Raw genomic sequence first — 17,398 nt, 5'->3', positions numbered from 1 at the left:
CATCTGTAAAATGAGCTGGAGAAGAAAATGGCAAACCACTCATCATCTCTGCCAAGAGAACCCCAAATGAGGTCATGAAGAGTCAGCCATGACAAAAATGACAATAACAACAGCTGATATAGTGAATAGAACACTCTGAGATTGGCATCAGGAAGAACTGAGTTCAAATGTGGACTCGGATACTAACTAGTTGTGTGAATCTGGACAAGTCACTTAAATCTCTGTTTTAATTTGGTCATCTGAAAAACTCTAATAATAATAATAATAATGGTTGTTGTGAAGATTAAAAGAAACAGTATTTGTAAAGCACTTAGCACAGTGCTTGGCACATAATAGGTTTATATTAATATATTATATTAATAAATATTTGTTTCATGGATCCAACCATTCTGGAGAGCAATCTAGAACTTACCCAAAGGGCTATAAAATGCATACCCTTTGACCTAGCAGTGCCATTACTGGGTCTATATTCCAAAGAAATCATAAAGGAGGGAAAGGGACCCACATGTGCAAAAATGTTTGTAGCAGCTCTTTTTGTGGTAGCAAAGAATTGGAAAATGAGTGGATGCTCATTAACTGGGGAATGGCTGAACAAGTTGTGGTATATGAAGATAGTGGAATATTATTGTCCTATAAAAATGATGAACAAGCTGATTTTAGACAAGCCTGGAAAGATTTACATGAACTGGTGCTGAGTGAAACAAGCAGAACCAGGAATACATTGTACACAATAACAGCAAGAATGTGCAATGGTCAACTGTGAATGACTTGGTTTTTCTCAGTGGTTCAGTGTCCAAAGCAATCCCAATAGATTTTGGACAGAAAATGCCATCTGCATCCAGAAAATGAGCTATGGAGACTGAACGTAAATCAACACATGCTATGTTGTTTACTTTTTTCTGTGTTTTTTTTTTTTTATCTCTCTCGTGGTTTTCCCATTTTGCTCTGATTTTTCTATCCCAACATGATTCATAAAGCAATGTATGTTAAAAATAAACAAAAAGTAAATTAAATTTTAAAAAATATTCAAAAATCAAATATTTGTTTCTTTCCTTTCTTTTTAACCCATCGTTTAAGGCTTTCAACAATCTTGGTCCACCTTAGTTTTCATGTAATCTATATTGCATATAAACTGTGCTACACAGTATCCCCCAAATGCTCCCAAGTTATTCTGCTTTGGCTTACTTTGTTCCTTATGCTTGTTGTCATTTTGTCCATCTTCCAAGGCTCATCACCAAAGCTATTTGTTCCATGAGACTTTCCTTGATGCTCTCCTTTCCCAAGCTGGTTCTGATCTCTCTCCTTTGCTTGATCTCATAGCACTTTGGACTGGTTTTATGCACTAATCTTATTCTAATTTGCATCATATTTGTCTACTCTTCTTCTCTCTTTTCCAAACTAGATGAGGTCCCCAGGATAATATACCAAGATCAAGTAGGATTAATATCAGGAATGCAGGACTGGTTCAATATTAGGAAAACTATTAGCATAATTGACTATATCAATAACCAGATTAACAAAAACCATATGATTATCTCAATAGATGCAGAAAAATCATTTGATAGAATCCAACATCCATTTTTATTAAAAACACTAAAGAGTATAGGAATAAATGGATTTTTCCTTAAAATAGTCAATAGCATCTATTTAAAACCATCAGCAACCATCATATGTAATGAGGATAAACTGGAACCATTCCCAATAAGATCAGGGGCGAAACAAAGTTGGTCACTATTATCATTACTATTCAATATTGTATTAGACATACTAGCTTTGGCAATAAGAGAAGAAAAAGAGATTAAAGGAATTAGAGTAGGTAATGAGGAAACCAAATTCTCACTCTTTGCAGATGATATGATGGTATACTTAGAGAACCCTAGAGAATCAACCAAAAAACAATTAGAAATAATGACAACTTTAGCAAAGTTTCAGGATACAAAATAAATTCATATAAATCATCAGCATTCTTATACATCACCAACGAAATCCAACAGCAAGAGATACAAAGAGAAATTCCTTTCAAAATAACTGTGCATAGTGTAAAATATTTGGCAATCCATCTGCCAAGGGAAAGTCAGAAACTATATGAGCAAAACTACAAAACCCTTTCCACACAAATAGATCTAAGCAACTGGAAAAATATCAAGTGCTTTAAACTAGATGAGGACAGGAATGCCCCCCCTCCCAGTGATGCATACAGAGTCTACCTCATTAATAAAATTTTGTTGAATAAATAAATGATAAAAAATAATAAAGTTAATGACTTGCTAAAGCCCAGGGTGAAGGGATAAAGTACCTATGAGAAAGGAAGGATAATTGGCTACACAGCCAGCTCCTGCCTGTTGCTCCCAATTCTAGATCAATTTTGTCACTTTTTTTCTGTACTTATCAGTGTGTTTTCTTTGAATGTTCTGGTGTATGGTGATATTTCAAGTATTTCCCACTCATCCAAAACTGAAAGCCCTTTGAGGAGAGGGGCTGCATCTCCTCTCAGATTGTTTTTGTAACATCTCATCCTCACACCTTCCTCTCTCTTTTGTTCCCTTGCAGGCTACCTGACAGTCAGCATTGAGCCACTTCCACCAGTAGTGGTTGGAGATGCTGTGACATTGAAATGTAACTTTAAGACAGATGGCCGAATGCGAGAGATCGTCTGGTACAGGGTAAGCTATCCCCGGCCCAGAGCAAACTTAGGGTCTGTGCTGTAGAAGGAGAATGTCCAGGCCTGATTCAGTTCTTAGTTCAGATCTAATCTTCATTAGTTTTCCCAGTGTTCGTGCCTTTTAGGGTCCAACCTCAGAGACTACTTTGTCTCCAAGAACTTTGCCTGAGGGCCTGCCTTGCCAGCTGTTTGACTGGCAGCAAAACTGATCTTTACTGAACTTAACAATCCATACCAAGAGCTCTTGGAAACCTCTCACTTGGAAGCACACAGGGGCTTCAAGAGCTCTCCTTTTCCCAAAAATTTGAAATTAAATCCAAAAAATACATGTATACTAAGGTAACAGTGACTGAGGATAACTTAAATCAATCACTCTGAGATTTACAGGATCAAGTTTCTAGGATTTAGAACTAGAAGCCCAGCCCTCTCAATTTTTAAAATAAAATTTTAATGATATTTTTGTTCTTAACATTTTCTAAATTTCTCCCTGTGTCCCTCTCCTTAGGAGACTTAACAGATTTGTTTAAGTTTCTACTTCATAAACACATTTCAATGAAAACCATTCCAAATAGCTTGTACCTTCAGTCACTCCACAAACATTTGTTAAATGGAATGCTATTTTCCTTTATATATCACTTCATCAATTACTGGCTTTTGAAGAAAGATTTAAAACTATCTGTAGAGGATTGATTGTCAGTTGTTAACTGGCTTTTGCTTCATAAGTAGTAAGGAAGTACCAGAGATGGCGGTGTTACATTGATTAGTGCCTGTTGTTCTGAATTGGGTTAGATGTGAACATGGCCCTGTAGGAAAAAAAGAGAAAAGGATATTATTGTCCATGAAGTAGTTATATAACTAATGGCAAGGTTGGACTAGTCATTAGAGAAAGGGGTGAATTTGGCTCAAGTGTTTTTTAATAAAGGAGATGGAAAAATTACGAAAAGGATAACTCTCTCCCAAAAAGTCATTTATATAATTTTTTGTGAAAAAAAAAAGCAAGAGAAAACAATCATTGAAACCAATCAACATGTTGAAAAATCGTTCAATGTTCTGTAGCTATGGATCCCTACCAACATCTCTGCAAAGAGGTCGGGGGCGGGGGGGAGGGGGTGTCTAGTCTCATCTCTTCTTAGGAGCCAAGCTTGTTCTTTTTAATTGAGCAGTGTTTATGTTCAATTCTAACCCCTTCTTTCTACAGATAGGGAAACTGAGACCCAGATAAGTTAACTGAAGATCACAAAGAACTGAGATTTTGATTATTTTAGTCATGTCTGACTTTCTATAAGCCTATTTGAGGTTTCTTGGCAGAGATACTGAGCTGGTTTGCCATTTCCTTCTCCAACTCATTTTACAGGTGAGGAAACTGAGGCAAACAGGGTGAAGTGACTTGCTCAGCATCACATAGCTAGGAAGACTCTGAGGCTGGATTTGAACTCAGATCCTTCTGACTCCAGACCTGATGCTCTATCCTTTGTGCCACGTAGGTGCCCTTCAGCAAAGTTATCTGATTCCCACACCTGTGTTCCTGCCTCTAAACCACAAATGGGGTTCCTGAAGACAAACTAGACATACCTTAAGTCGGGCACTGTGGGGAGTTCAATCAATTAATAACAATTTATTAAAATACTTAGGAAGTTAAAGGCAAAAGACTGGCCCTGCCCTCAGTGAGCTTACACTCTAATAGAGAAGACAACATGCAAATAAACATCTACAAAGCCAGTTACATATGGGATAAATAGGAAATAATGAACAGAGGGAAAGCTCTGGAGTTAAGAGAAGGGGGGAGGGTTCCTGTAGAACAGGGGATTGTAGCTGGGACTAGACAAGCACCACCACTCTCCATCTGCACAGCCTTTTGGTGTCTCCCAACTGTACGTTGGGAACCCTACAGAACAAACATTGGATCTCTGTTTCTGGGGAGCTTCAGCATTCACAAAGTGCCTTCCTCCCAGCAGCCTGGTGAGTTACAAAAGGCAGGGATGATCATTTCCATTTTCCAGATGGAAAGTCAACTCGGGGAGGATTTTGCTTTCATTTACACAGCGGCTGTCAGAGGAGGGCCGTCAGCCCAGCTTCTGGCTCCACGGCCTTGGGCTTCCTAAACAGACCAATTCCTTGCCCTCTGGGAGCTTCCCAACCAGAGAGATTAGGAAGCTGCTCCCAGGGCAATACATGGCAGAGAGTTAAAGCCTCCTTGTGCTGAATCACTCAGCCGCAGGTTTCCAAGGCGTGTAAAAAAAGCCACTTGCATAACACATGCTGTGCTGGCATCTCATTAGCACATGGCCGGAGGGCTAGAAGAAATTAACTCCTGCTTTCTGCTATCGGAAACACATCCCTCTTGAAAACATCACCCAGAAAGGGCGATAAGTGGTGGGGGATGGGGAGGGGATGATGGCTGGTACTGTTGCAGTAGAGTGGATGCTGGAAGGTCTTCTGGTCTCCACTCTGGACCTCTCCAATGGGCCCTTTCCACTACTTGCTGACCAACCTTCCGCATCACTGCTCTCCCCAAAAGTCTTCAGTGGCTCCCTATTTCCCTCTGATGATAAGATTATAGTATCAGATAGCTAGACTGGAAGAGGGACTTGAAAAGTTGTCTACTTCAATCCCACCTCATTTTATAGTTAAGGAAACTGAGTCCTGGAGGGGAAATGGATTTATAGATTTAAGGCTCCAAGGGTCCTCAGATACCAGCCAGTCCAACCCCACATCATTTTACAGATAAGGAAACTGGGGCTCAGAAAGCCTAAGTGACTGAACCATAGTCACACAAGCAGATCTTCCTGACTTCAAATCCAGTACTTTATGCAGTCCTCCATGCTGAGTCAGGATCACACTTATATCCCTGGTGTTTCAGGTCTCTCTCCCTCTTGTCTGACATTAGCCTAACTTAACAATATTCTTCCATGTGAATCCTCCAACCCCTTGTACTTCAAGCCCTAGGCAACGTGGATTACTTTCTGCCCCCATGTACATGTCCTATTCTCTTACCTGTGTAACTTTGCTCATTGTTTTTCTGTGCCTAGAATGTCCTCCCTTCCCAGCCCAAATACCAGCTCCTCAGGGAAAGCTTCCTCTCTCCCCTCCTCTCTGACCTCCCAATCTTTCTCTCAGAACACTTTGTGCCTCTCTGATACAATTAATATGAACTTTTGTGGAGTGTATTTCCATATGTCTGTAGTCATCCCCCAATTAGATTGTAAGTTCCATGAGGGAAGAATCTTTGGTTTATCTCATCCATCATCAGACATTTATTAAGCTCCATCTCCATCGTTGTTGAGCACGGGATACTGAATACAGTTGCCACTTAATAAATGTTTCTTAAATGAATCAGTCACCAGTTGATAGGATCAGAGAATCCACAGCAGGGAGGGAACTTTAGAGATTATACTCACATTTGATAGATAAAGAAACTGAGTCTTAAAGAAGATATTATTATAGCTTTTTATTTACAAGTTATATGTATGGGTAATTTTTCAGCATTGACAGTTGTCAAACCTTTTGTTCCAATTTTTCCTCTCCTTCCCCCTCTCCCCTCTCCCAGATAGCAGATTAACCAATACATGTTAAATATGTTAAAGTATAAGTAAAATACAATATATGTAAACATGTTCATACAGTTATTTCGCTGCATAAGAAGAATCAGACTTTGAAATAATGTACAATTAACCTGTGAAAGAATAGAGAAGATAAATACCTTGAGTAAAGTGACCAAGGGAGTAAGTCACAAAAACAGAATTCAAACCCAAGTTTTTGTGCCTATCAACTCACTGCCTCTTCCATGTACCGTGCTGTTATCTACTTATGTTAAAAGAAAGGAAGACCAAGGTTCCATGGTGGGAATTCATAGGCTATGAGAAGATCTTTACCCTTCAAACCTGTAGAGCTTATAAGGCACAATAGAGCTCTCCCTGCCCCATCCTCACCCCTAGTCACTTAACATTTCTAGGAAACTTTGGGAACCTCTCCTGCAAAGCTCCCAGTACCAGACATCCTTTGATATTCTCATTTAACCAACCACAAATCATGGCAGCTGAGATAGAGTCAGAAGCCACGTCTCCTTGGAAAACAGATTTTCCAATTTGCCTTTCCAGAGAGTCTAGCAGACATTACCTTCTGAACAACTAATGCCAGACTGAAGAACAGAGATTCTAATTGCAGATCTTTCATTCATTCATTCATCATTAATGCTCTCACTATTTTTTTTGTAAGATATGAAGTTTAATCAGTAACTCATAGTACAATAGAGGGAATATGCAAATCATGCAAATAAAAACAATGCAAATAATAGCAATAGCAACAATAGCAAATACAATAGCTATGACAAAGACTACAACTACTACTACTATTGCTGCTACTGCTACTACTACGTTATTTATATAATACTTTAAATTTTGCAAAGCATCATATACATATATGTGTATGTGTATGTGTGTATGGATGATCTCATTTAGTCCTCACAGCAACCCTATGAGGAACTATAAGTCCTACAGGTATAATTATACCCCCTAATTTTATAGATGAGTAGATTGAGCTTAAGAGAAATTAAATGACTTATCCACGGTCCCAATTTAGGAAATATCTGGGATAGAATATGAACACAAATCTTCCTGGACTCCAAATCTAGCCCTCTCTCTGCCGCACCACACAGAAAGCTGCCATATATAACACAACATTCTGAGGGTCGGGGAATTGCGAACATGGGGATTTGTCAGGGCTTGGAGCAGTATCTGGGGCTTCAATCCTGGGGATTCTTTATTTGTTCCGGAGCCAGGGCACCCTATCCCAGCATACCCCAAAACCATAGAGAGTGTTGTATAAAAAGCCCAGGGTTTGACTCCTGGGGGCTACATCTCCTGAGGGAAGAGATCAGAGTAGATGCGATAGAAGGTTCCTTCCATTCAATTTGGCAAATATCTATTGCCTGCTCGCCATGCATAAGAAATGTGTTTGGCTGAAGGAGCAGAAATGAAGAATGATCTTGTCCCTGCCCTCATGAACTTCTGATCTAATGGAGAGTTGATGCCATGTGCATAAATAATGAGGGTCCAAGAAAGCGTGTTCAAGGAGAGGTGAAGGGGAAGAGCCCGGAGAAGCTGGAGGAGGGAGAAAAAGTGGGCAGTGGGAGTAAGAGGAGGAGGCTTAGGCCGAAGGGGACCTGAGGGGTGGGCCAACGGTCCAGCAGGTGCAGAATGGAGTTCCTAAAGCACAAAGTCACAATGGTAGTAAGCAGCAAAGCCGGGCTTTGATGTTGATGTAGAAATGGAGGCTATTCCAATCATGGTGAAAAGTATGAGAACTGTCCAGATCCAAATCTGTGATTTTTTTTTTCTCATGGCAGGGGATGGAGAGTGGAGGAATAAGAAGGCAAGTTGGGCTGGCCATTAATTCTTCCCACTATCCTCCATGAGAAACCCCTGTCTCTAACTCTCCCTCTCCTCTGGCCCGTGACTTCTGATATTGATTGCCCTAAAAGTCAGTTCTGTCTCTTATTTGTGTCAGGCGCTGACTATTGAGTTATGGAAGGCTGCACTAATTAATTAATTTTATTTCATTTCACATCCTTTGAGTGAGGGCCTCTGTGCCATATGCAAATGCATGTAAATCACATGCAAATCGTCCATTGGAGCCAAGAGCTGGGTATTTTAAAGGTGGATAGACTTGTGAACTTGGCTGATGGTCTCCGTCTGGAGTGGGCGCCCCTCGGAAGGCCTGTGGGTACCCACGAGGCGCCCACACCAAGAGCAGGCACCACAGGCTGGGCAGTGGAAGTGGGAAAGAAGGCTGATGAATTGGAGTTCTCCGGCCTCTTATCTCCTTTGGCCCTGTGCCACACCAGCCTTCAGATGGCTGACTGCGAACGGCTGAACTCCAGCAGATAAGAAGCGAGGCAGAAGGCCCAATGTGGAAAGGCCACGGTGAAACAGGGGAGGGAAGGAGAGAGTGGGAGGCAAGTCCCCAAACCACAGCCAGGAAAGCAATTCAGCCCTCACTAAAACCCAACCCACCATCTGCAAAGGGGGTTCTTTCTCTAAAGCCTCCATATTAGTGAGTCACAAAGCTGAGATTTGAATTTGAGTCTTCTGACTTAAATCTGGTGACCTTTCCTTCCTTTTCAGGAGCTGGGGGCTGGAGGTGCAGATAAAATTAAAACGTTCTACCTTTATAGGTTAAGAGGTCCCAAACTGAGAGCTGGAAGAGACCTTAGGGACCAGTGAGTCCATCCCCTCATTTTATAGATGAGGTTACTGAGGTTCAGAGTGGTCAGTCACACAAGTAATGAATGGTGAAGGTTCCATGATCTTTAAGTCACAGACTTAGAGCAGGACAGGAGTGATGGATTATCTCTTTTGACTTCTCACATTTTTAAATGGGGAAACTGAGGTTCCTGAGAGGTTAACTTGATGATGTAGCTGGCTAGTGCTGTAGTGGTCCTCAAACTTTTGTTCTCAATATCTTTATCCTATTAAAAATAATTGAGGATCTGTCCAAAGAGTTTTTGTTTATGTGGTTTATAGTTATAGATATTGATCACATTAAAAATAAAAACTAATTATGAATTTGTAGACTCTCTGAAAGGATTTCAGAGATTCCCAGGATGCTCTGGACTAGGCTTTGAGAGCCACTGTGCTAAAGGCCAGATTTTTAGAGGTGGAGGGCATCTAGGGCTTGCCGAGCCCAGGTGCAGGGGGTAGAGTTACTTATCATCAGATATTTAGTAGCAAGTCACTTCACCTGGTTTGCCTCAGTTTCCTTAGCTGTCAAATAAGCTGGAGAAGAACTCCAGTTTCTCTGCCAAGAAAACCCCAGCATCATGAAGAGTCAGAACAACAAACAACCTTTGACTCCCAATCCAGAGCTCAGAAATCAGAATGCTCTAGCTAAAAATTCATAGAGACTGGGAATGGTTTTTAGACTCTAGAATGCTAGAAGGAAAGGGGGTAAATGTGGCCCACGCCCACCACACTCCACAACCACTCGGGGCCTCCCCCGAGCCCACTTCGGTTATTTGTCTGCTGTATTTATGGCTCTCCTCCCCCACATCCCAGCTTCCTCCCACCCCCATCCCCAGTGAATGGGCTCACAGATCTGAGCTTGGAAGGAATGAATGGATTACACAAGCATGGCTGGGCTGGTGCATCCAATCCCTTTAAAAGAGAAAATCAGAGCATTGTGATGGGTCCTACACTCCCCAGGTTTAAATAAATCATCTTAGAAGTGTGATCAAACTGAACCTTGGGGATGGGGAGGAGGGAAGGGGAGAAATTGTGGACTGATTTGATTCTTTAGGTGGGCTCCTAGGAGTGGAGGGGGCCGGAAGGTGTGTCAGGTGGGAACTGATTAAAGGGAATAGCATGGTATAGCGGAAAGAATACCAAGAGTGTATTTGAAGATCTAGCTTGGAATCCTATCCCTGTTCTTTACTACCTGTTTATCTTTGGAGCAATAAGTTAACCTCTTCTGAACCCGGTTTCTTCATCTCTCCAATTTTGGTACTAAATCTATGATTCTTAGAAGCTGAGAGGCTGAGCCTGGTGAAAAGAACATTTGGTAGGAAGACATGAGAGTTATTTTCCATTATTTAGAGGGTTGTTGCAGGCAACAGGGAGTCAATTTGTTTTGTTTGTTCCTAAAGAAGGGAGGAAAGAAGGAAGGAAGGAGGGAAAGAAGGAAGGAGGGAAAGAAGGAAAGAAGGAGGGAGGAAGGGAAGGAGGGAGGGAGGAAGGAGAAAGGAAAGGAGGGAGGGAAGAAAAAAGGGAGAGAGGGAGGGAGGAAGGAAAGAAGGAAGAGGGAGAGGGAGGGAGGGAAGAAAGAAGGGAGAGAGGGAGGGAGGAAGGAAGGAAGGAAGGGAGAGAGGGAGGGAGGAAGAAAAAGAAACAAGTACTGATTGAGTCCATTATGTGCAGGACCATTTACAAATATCTTATTTAATAGTCACAACAATCTTGATAGGTAGATGCTATTTTTATTCTTTATTTTACAGATAAGAAAACTGAGGCAGTCAAAAGTTAAGTGACTTTCCCAGTCACAAAGCTAGTTAGTAGGATTTGAACTCAGGTTTTCCTGACTTCAGCATCTGAGCTCTATTTATTACCTAGCTGAATAGGGAAAAAAGCAATGGATAGCAGTTATAGGCAGTGTCAGATTTCAGATTATTAGAAGGAGGAAAATTCAAATAAATTGGAATGTCTAAAAGTAGAATTGGTTGCTCTGGTAAGTAGTGATTTCTCCAGCTCTGGAAGAATTCAATCAGAGATTCAACGAGCACTTTGGGGATATGGCAGAGGGGATTACTGCAAAGATAGGGATGGACTAGATGGCTTCTGGGGTTCCTTCCAGCTATGAGATCTAATGATATTAGATTAAAGTCACAAGTCTCCATCCTAGAGGGACCTAAGTCTGGGTATCTAAAACATATCTGCCATCTGAGGCCCACTTTTTTCAGAGAAAAAGGAAAAGCTCCTAAACCCTTTCCTCCATCATCCAGCCTCCTAGGAACTGACCTAAGCTGCTTGAGGAAGAAGGGTTCCAATCTAAGATAAACTATGTGGGAGGAGAGATGGTAAACTGGAAAGGATTTGGGAAGCCATCTGATCTAATGGATCTTTGAACAAGATTCTCTTTTACAAAATGCCCAAATAATGGTCACCCAACGTTTGCCTGCAGACTTCCAGTGAGAGGTCACTGACTGTCTCCAGGAGGCAGCCCATTCTGCTTTTGGAGAATGTCAATGATCAAGAAGTTTCTCCTGACATCTAGGCCAAATAATGTTTATCCATGACCCCTAGTTTTGCCAAGTTCTTTTCTTCTTCTCCTCTTCCTCTTTCTCCTCTTCTTCCTTTCCTCCTCCTCCTTCTTCTTCTTCTCCTCCTCTTCCTCTTTCTTCTCTTCCTCCTTTCCTCCTCCTCCTCCTCTTCCTCTTTCTCCTCTTCCTCCTTTCCTCTCCTCCTTCTCCTCCTCTTCCTCTTTCTCCTCTTCCTCCTTTCCTCCTCCTCCTTCTCCTCCTCTTCCTCTTTCTTCTCTTCCTCCTTTCCTCCTCCTCCTCCTCTTCCTCTTCCTCCTCTTCCTCCTTTCCTCCTCCTCCTTCTCCTCCTCCTCTTCCTCTTTCTCCTCTTCCTCCTTTCCTCCTCCTCCTCCTTCTTCTTCTTACGCTGCTACTTGTCCTCCTCCCCCTTTTCCCCTCCTCCCTCTTTTCCCACTCCTCTTCCTCTTTCTTTTAAACACTTGAAGTTAATTACCATACCTTGGCAGAGTCTTCCCTTCTCCAGGCTAAACATGACCATGTCCTTTAACCAGTCCACGTAGGGCATGACCTTAATGTCCTTCTTCATTCTGTTCACCTTGTTCTGGATACTCATTAAATCCCAATATCCTTCCTAAATTCTGGTCACAATCTAATGCAGTATTAGGGGGCAGCTAGGTAGCAGAGTAGAGAGCCCCGAAATCTGGAATCAGAAAGAATTGAGTTTAAATCCCATCTCAGATACTTACTAATTGGATCCCAGGCAAGTCACTTCATCCTGTTTGCCTCAGTTTCCTCATAAAATGAGCTGCAGAAGGAAACGGCCAAGAAAACCCCCAGGGAGTCACTAAGAGTCAGAAACCAGTGAACAACAATGAAAAACCTCCCAGGGTTGTTGTGGAGGCAAATGGAATAATACTTGTAAGACTCTTAGCAAAATGCCTGGAACTTAGTAATCTCTCTGTAAAAATTAGCTATTATTAGCATAAGCACAGGGAGAGATGAGCCCAGTTGGAGCTGGATGGAGCAGGGGACTTGCTACTGAGGATGTCAGTGAATGGAAAAGCAGTGATCCATCCGTGTTCAGCCGAACGTGGGATGGCTCCTGGTTGTCCTTCCATAAAAAGAAGCCAGGGGTTCATGTTTCATGTTCTCCCGTGGGCCTTGATTGAGAGGCTCACCCTTGCTTCCTCCGCTGCTTGGGAGCCAGGACTGAGAGGACTTCTAAGAGAAAATTGGACCAGTGATGATTTGTCCTGCACAACTGTGCTGAGGACTGTTCGGCTGGCCCTCAGTGTGGGGCTCTATTCAATCCTCCATCCCTAGGCAGGATGCCCAGCTGTTAAGGTTCTTTGTGATAAGTTGTGACATGGAATATGTGTACGAGAAATGTAAATTTGTGCGTGGATGCTGATGGCTGCAAGTCTGCAATGAGAGACAGAGACAGAGGGAGTGTGTGTGTGTGTGTGTGTGTGTGTGTGTGTGTGAGTGTGTGGCTGAAAGTATTTGACAGCGGCCATTAGCACGTGGGGAATTGTGGGTCTGGGTCTATCTGGGCTTTATAGTACATTGTAAAAAGGAACTTCCCTTATTAGGAAACTCTGTCTAAACTCATTTAGCTGCAGGTCACCTGCCCAGTAGGCAAAGCCAGAGGTCTCTTTATATCACAGAAACCCATTAACCATCCATAGAGGATCATGGGAATTTAACCTCACATGGCAATTTTATCAGCCAGCTTTTGTTTTGCCATCTTCCCTCACAAATTTCCCCGAGAGCCATTCTGTGGCCAGGCTGTGAGGAATCAGAAGAAAGGGGCCAGGAGAGAGATAGGAAAGGGGGAGATCCTGGAACCCAGATAAGAGATCAGCTCACGGCATCTTGAAGCCTTATCTCTCCTCCTTCACCTTGGGAAGAGGTGCTCGCCTCGGGGCATTTCTGTTTGGGCTGTAAACACCTATTCTCTAACTCAGCCGTGCAGGATAAGAGGTAGTGGCCAGTCTTGGTTAGGCCATTTACAGTTATAATACAGCAACAAAAAGCAGGATGGCGTCATGGAGAGATAGCCGGTATCTGAAGGAGGAACCCTGAGCTTTTCAAGTCTTCTCTCTGACATACATGGGCTCGGTGGTGCTGGGGGAATTACCCATCCTCTCAGTTCTCAATACTGTCTCTAGGTAGAGTTTTTCATTTTTCATTTGCAGTTAGGGAGCACAGTGGATAGAGTACTAGACTTAGAGTTAAGAAGACCTGAGTTCAAATCCTGCATCAATCTTACTAGCTAGATGACCCTGGATAAGTCTCGATTTATGTCTTGATTCCATCATAGGGAAATTATAATAATACTTGACTTGTGGAGTTGTTTTGAAGATCAAATGAGATAATACAGGTAAAATGCTTTAAAAATCTCAAAGTACTATGTAAGCGTCATTAGCAGTTCCCCATGGACCCATATAACAATATAACAATAATTCATGTGCTTATCATATTTGCAGATTTGCAAAGTGTTTTCCTCACAACAGCCCCGGGAGGTAGCTGGAGTGAGTCATTTTGTCCCTATTTTATGGAGGGAAGAGAATCGATCAAGCCATCAAGGCTACTAAGGTTAGAACTCAAACCCTGGGATTCTGAGTCTCAATCTCATATTATAAAAGAGAAAGGAGACAGGGAAGGAAAGAGGCAGAGGCAGACAAAGAGACAGAGGGAAAAGGTGGGGAGAGGGGAACAGAAGAGAAGGGAAAGGAAGAGAGATGGAAGGACAGAGAGACAGAAAGATGGACAGAAGAAAGAGAAAAGAAGAGATGGGAATATTTAAACCGGAGAAGAGCAGGCTTAGGGACACATATTAACAGTCCCCAAGTATATGAAAGGCTATCACATAAAGAGGGATTCGAAGATCATCTTGTCCCCAAAAGATCGACCAAGAGCATGATGTGGCCCTAGTCAGCAAGCACTTCCGAGCCAGCAGAGCTTTCTTAAAGGGGAATGGCCTCCCCATCCTGGAAGTCTCCATGCAGAGTCTAAAGGACTATTTACTGAAAATGTTGCAGAGGTGAGTCCTGTGCAGGAATGGGGCAAAATAGATGGTCCCTGGGGCCCCTAGAATTCTGTAATTATAGTAAAGCGGCATCTGATGCAATCTGAGACAAGTATCAGGAAAGACAGCAGTGGGCACTTCAATAATGTCCACTGGATGTAGGGAAGAAAATAAGCCTTTATACAGTGACTACTGTATGCAAAACAAATGTTATCTCATTTGATTTTCACTACACTCCCCCACCTAAGGTAGATGCCATTATTATCATCCTTTTGTGATTAAGGAAAGTAAGGTAAACAAATTAAGTGACTTGGGCAGGGTCACACATCTAGTAAAAGTCTGAGGCTGGATTTGAACTCAGGCCCTCCTAACTCGCCTCTAGCATGAGCAAAAATGAACCAAGACCTTTGGCCACATTAGCCACAGGTGAAAAATTGGTCCCTCCTTCTCCCTGAAAGGGAGGGCATTCAGGGGGGAGGTCCCTGGCCCAGGGCCGGACCTTCACTCTCATCCTCAGCTTCCTCCTACCCCATGCAGTCGGCCCCCTCCCATAGCAGGTGGGGGTTCACTCTGCCCCAGGCTGGGATTCTGTGGGCTGGGCGGCTTCCCGAGAGACCAGGGCCAAGCCTCGGATGCTGGTAGGCATTGGAGCATCAAGATTATCGTCTGGAGCTTCTGTCAGAGCCACTGAGCCAGCCCCAATCCGGGAGCTAAATTTAGCCCCATAAGTGTGATTTCCAGCAGCCGCTGTCTGACTTAAGCCCTGCTGTGTTTAACTGACAAGGGGGCTGGTTTTTTACTTGTCGGGAAAAGATTAAAGGTGAACTTCTATTCTGTCATGTAAAATAAAATAAAAAACAAGAATGAAATATTGTTCCCAGAAGCCCCAGCTTGGGAGTCCCCTGTTCCCCCACCCCCCCTCCTCTGCTTGTTCTCCCCTATGGGCTCCTCTCTGGCTATCATCATGATGAGTTCACAGATGGGAGTCTGCTTCTTACTAGCCCCTTCTAGAGCCTGGACAGGAAGGAGGGGGTGCTCTGGAGAGATGGCCCAGCTTCTCATTGGACAGAGAGGGGACAGGGAGACACAGAGTGAGCAAGTCTCATGGCCTAGGTGAAGAGGAGGAAGAAGAGAGGGAGGACAGGAGGAGGGGAGACAGAAGAAGAGGAGGAGGAGGAGGAAAAGGAGGAGAGAAGGAGGAGGGAGAGGAGGAGGAAGAAGAAAAGGAATGGAAGAGGAGGAGGAGAGAGAAGGAAAGAAGAATGAGGGGGAGGGAAAGAAGAGAAGAAAAAAGAGAAGGATTTCTATAGATCTTTAAGCTTTTCAAAGCTCTTTAAAATATGATATTATTTGAACCTTATAATCACTGGACCCAGATGGCTCTGAAGGGGAAAGTGAGGCAGGAGACCTTGCACATCCCTCCCTCCCTTCAATCCAGTTCACTTGCATGACATCCCTTCCCTGATGTCATGGTCCTCTTTGAGAACAAAGGATAAGCAACAACTATCCAGAGAAGTAGGCATTGCTATTATCCTTTTTTACAGTTGAGGAAACTGAGGCAGGCAGAAGTTAAATGGCTTATCCAGTGTTGCACAGTTAGCAAGTGCCTGAGACAGATTTTAACTCAAGTCTTCCTGATTCCAGGCCCACCACTCCGACTACTAAGTAACCAAGTTAAATGGACGTACTTTAGAAAGAACATTAACAAGTAAGAGATTATACAGGAAAGTGAAAGTTCTGGAGATCAAGTTATACTAGGATGGGTTGTATAGTGGAGAAAGTGCTGATGTTGGAGTCAGTTCAAATCCAGTCGTGGATATGGATATTATTATATTATCCTGGATATTCTATATTAATATAATAGATATTATTATATTATCAATATTATAATTTTTTTATATTATGCTATATATTATATAGATCCAGCAGTATTATTCTGGCCAAGTCACAACTTCTATTTGCTAGGGAGGAGGAGGAGGAGGAAGGAAAGGGGAGGGGAAGAGAGTGGGGAGGAGGAAGAGGAAGAGGAGAGAGAGAGTTTGTGCATTTATGAAGCACTTACTATGTACCAGGCACTGTACCAAGGACTGGGACTACAAATAGAAGTGATGTAAGCACCCTCAAGATGCTTCCATTCTAGTAGAAGAAGACCCATAAAAAGGAGCGGAAAAGGAGGTGGTAGAGAAGGAGGGAGGGAAGGTGTCTGAGTGAGGCACCTTGTGTGGGTGCTTGTGTGTGGGTTCAGAGAGTCAGCCGAAGAGGCTGTGGGGGTGGAAGCGCTGCCAGTTTGAGGAAGTAATAGAGCGGTCTGGCGCATCATGTCTGGGTAAGACACGATGGCTCATCTGGAAAATTAGGTAATTAGATCTAACGTCCTCTAAAGTTCTTTCCCTCTGATTCTACAAGTGCAAAGTTAAATTCAAATCTCCACCTTCTGACGCTGAAGCCACTGGCGAGTGATATTTAGTCTGGAGGAATAGAAATTTAAAGAGAGAACCATGATAGTTTCCTTAAAATAGTTAAAGCCTTTCATGTAGGAGAAGACTTGGACCATAAACTCCATGAGGGAAAATATCATATCTGGTCTAAAATCCCCACCTTAGAGTGTGCTGCTCCTGAGCAGCGAAGGAGCTTAATTATTTTGTTGGATTTTTTTAAATTTGTGTTTGCACTAGTTCATTTTGACCCCTTTGATCAGAACAAAAATGGATGGATGCTATAGAAGAGCAGATTCCCATTCTCACGGGATAAATGTCAAGTCTTACGCAGATTCAAAAAATCAATTCCAAAAATACAAGAAGGGGAAGAATAGTGGTTGATCTTAAAGCGTTTCTGGGTGATTTTAGTAGACTACAAGTTCAATGGCTGTCACTAGTGGGTCATGATAGCCAAAGAAAGGGAGTGCCATCTCTTCAGTGGCGTTCCAGAAGCATGATAGGAAGCCTGGAGGAGTTGT

The 17,398-nt window shown here is 42.7% G+C and overlaps 1 protein-coding gene across 1 annotated transcript in view; it reads left to right on the top strand.

The window, feature by feature from the left end:
• The window catches only part of IGSF21 (immunoglobin superfamily member 21), a 401,664-nt gene that overhangs the window by 150,311 nt on the left and 233,955 nt on the right, over nucleotides 1-17,398 (top strand). The window contains exon 2 of the mRNA XM_051988401.1: nucleotides 2,551-2,663. Coding sequence (XP_051844361.1) covers nucleotides 2,551-2,663 — 113 coding nt within the window. The remainder of the gene's footprint in view (nucleotides 1-2,550; nucleotides 2,664-17,398) is intronic.

Source organism: Antechinus flavipes, chromosome 3 (genome assembly GCF_016432865.1).
Source record: "Antechinus flavipes isolate AdamAnt ecotype Samford, QLD, Australia chromosome 3, AdamAnt_v2, whole genome shotgun sequence".
NCBI lineage: Eukaryota > Metazoa > Chordata > Mammalia > Dasyuromorphia > Dasyuridae > Antechinus > Antechinus flavipes.
Note: the sequence above shows the minus strand (reverse complement) of the source record. Positions and strands in the feature narration are given on the sequence as shown.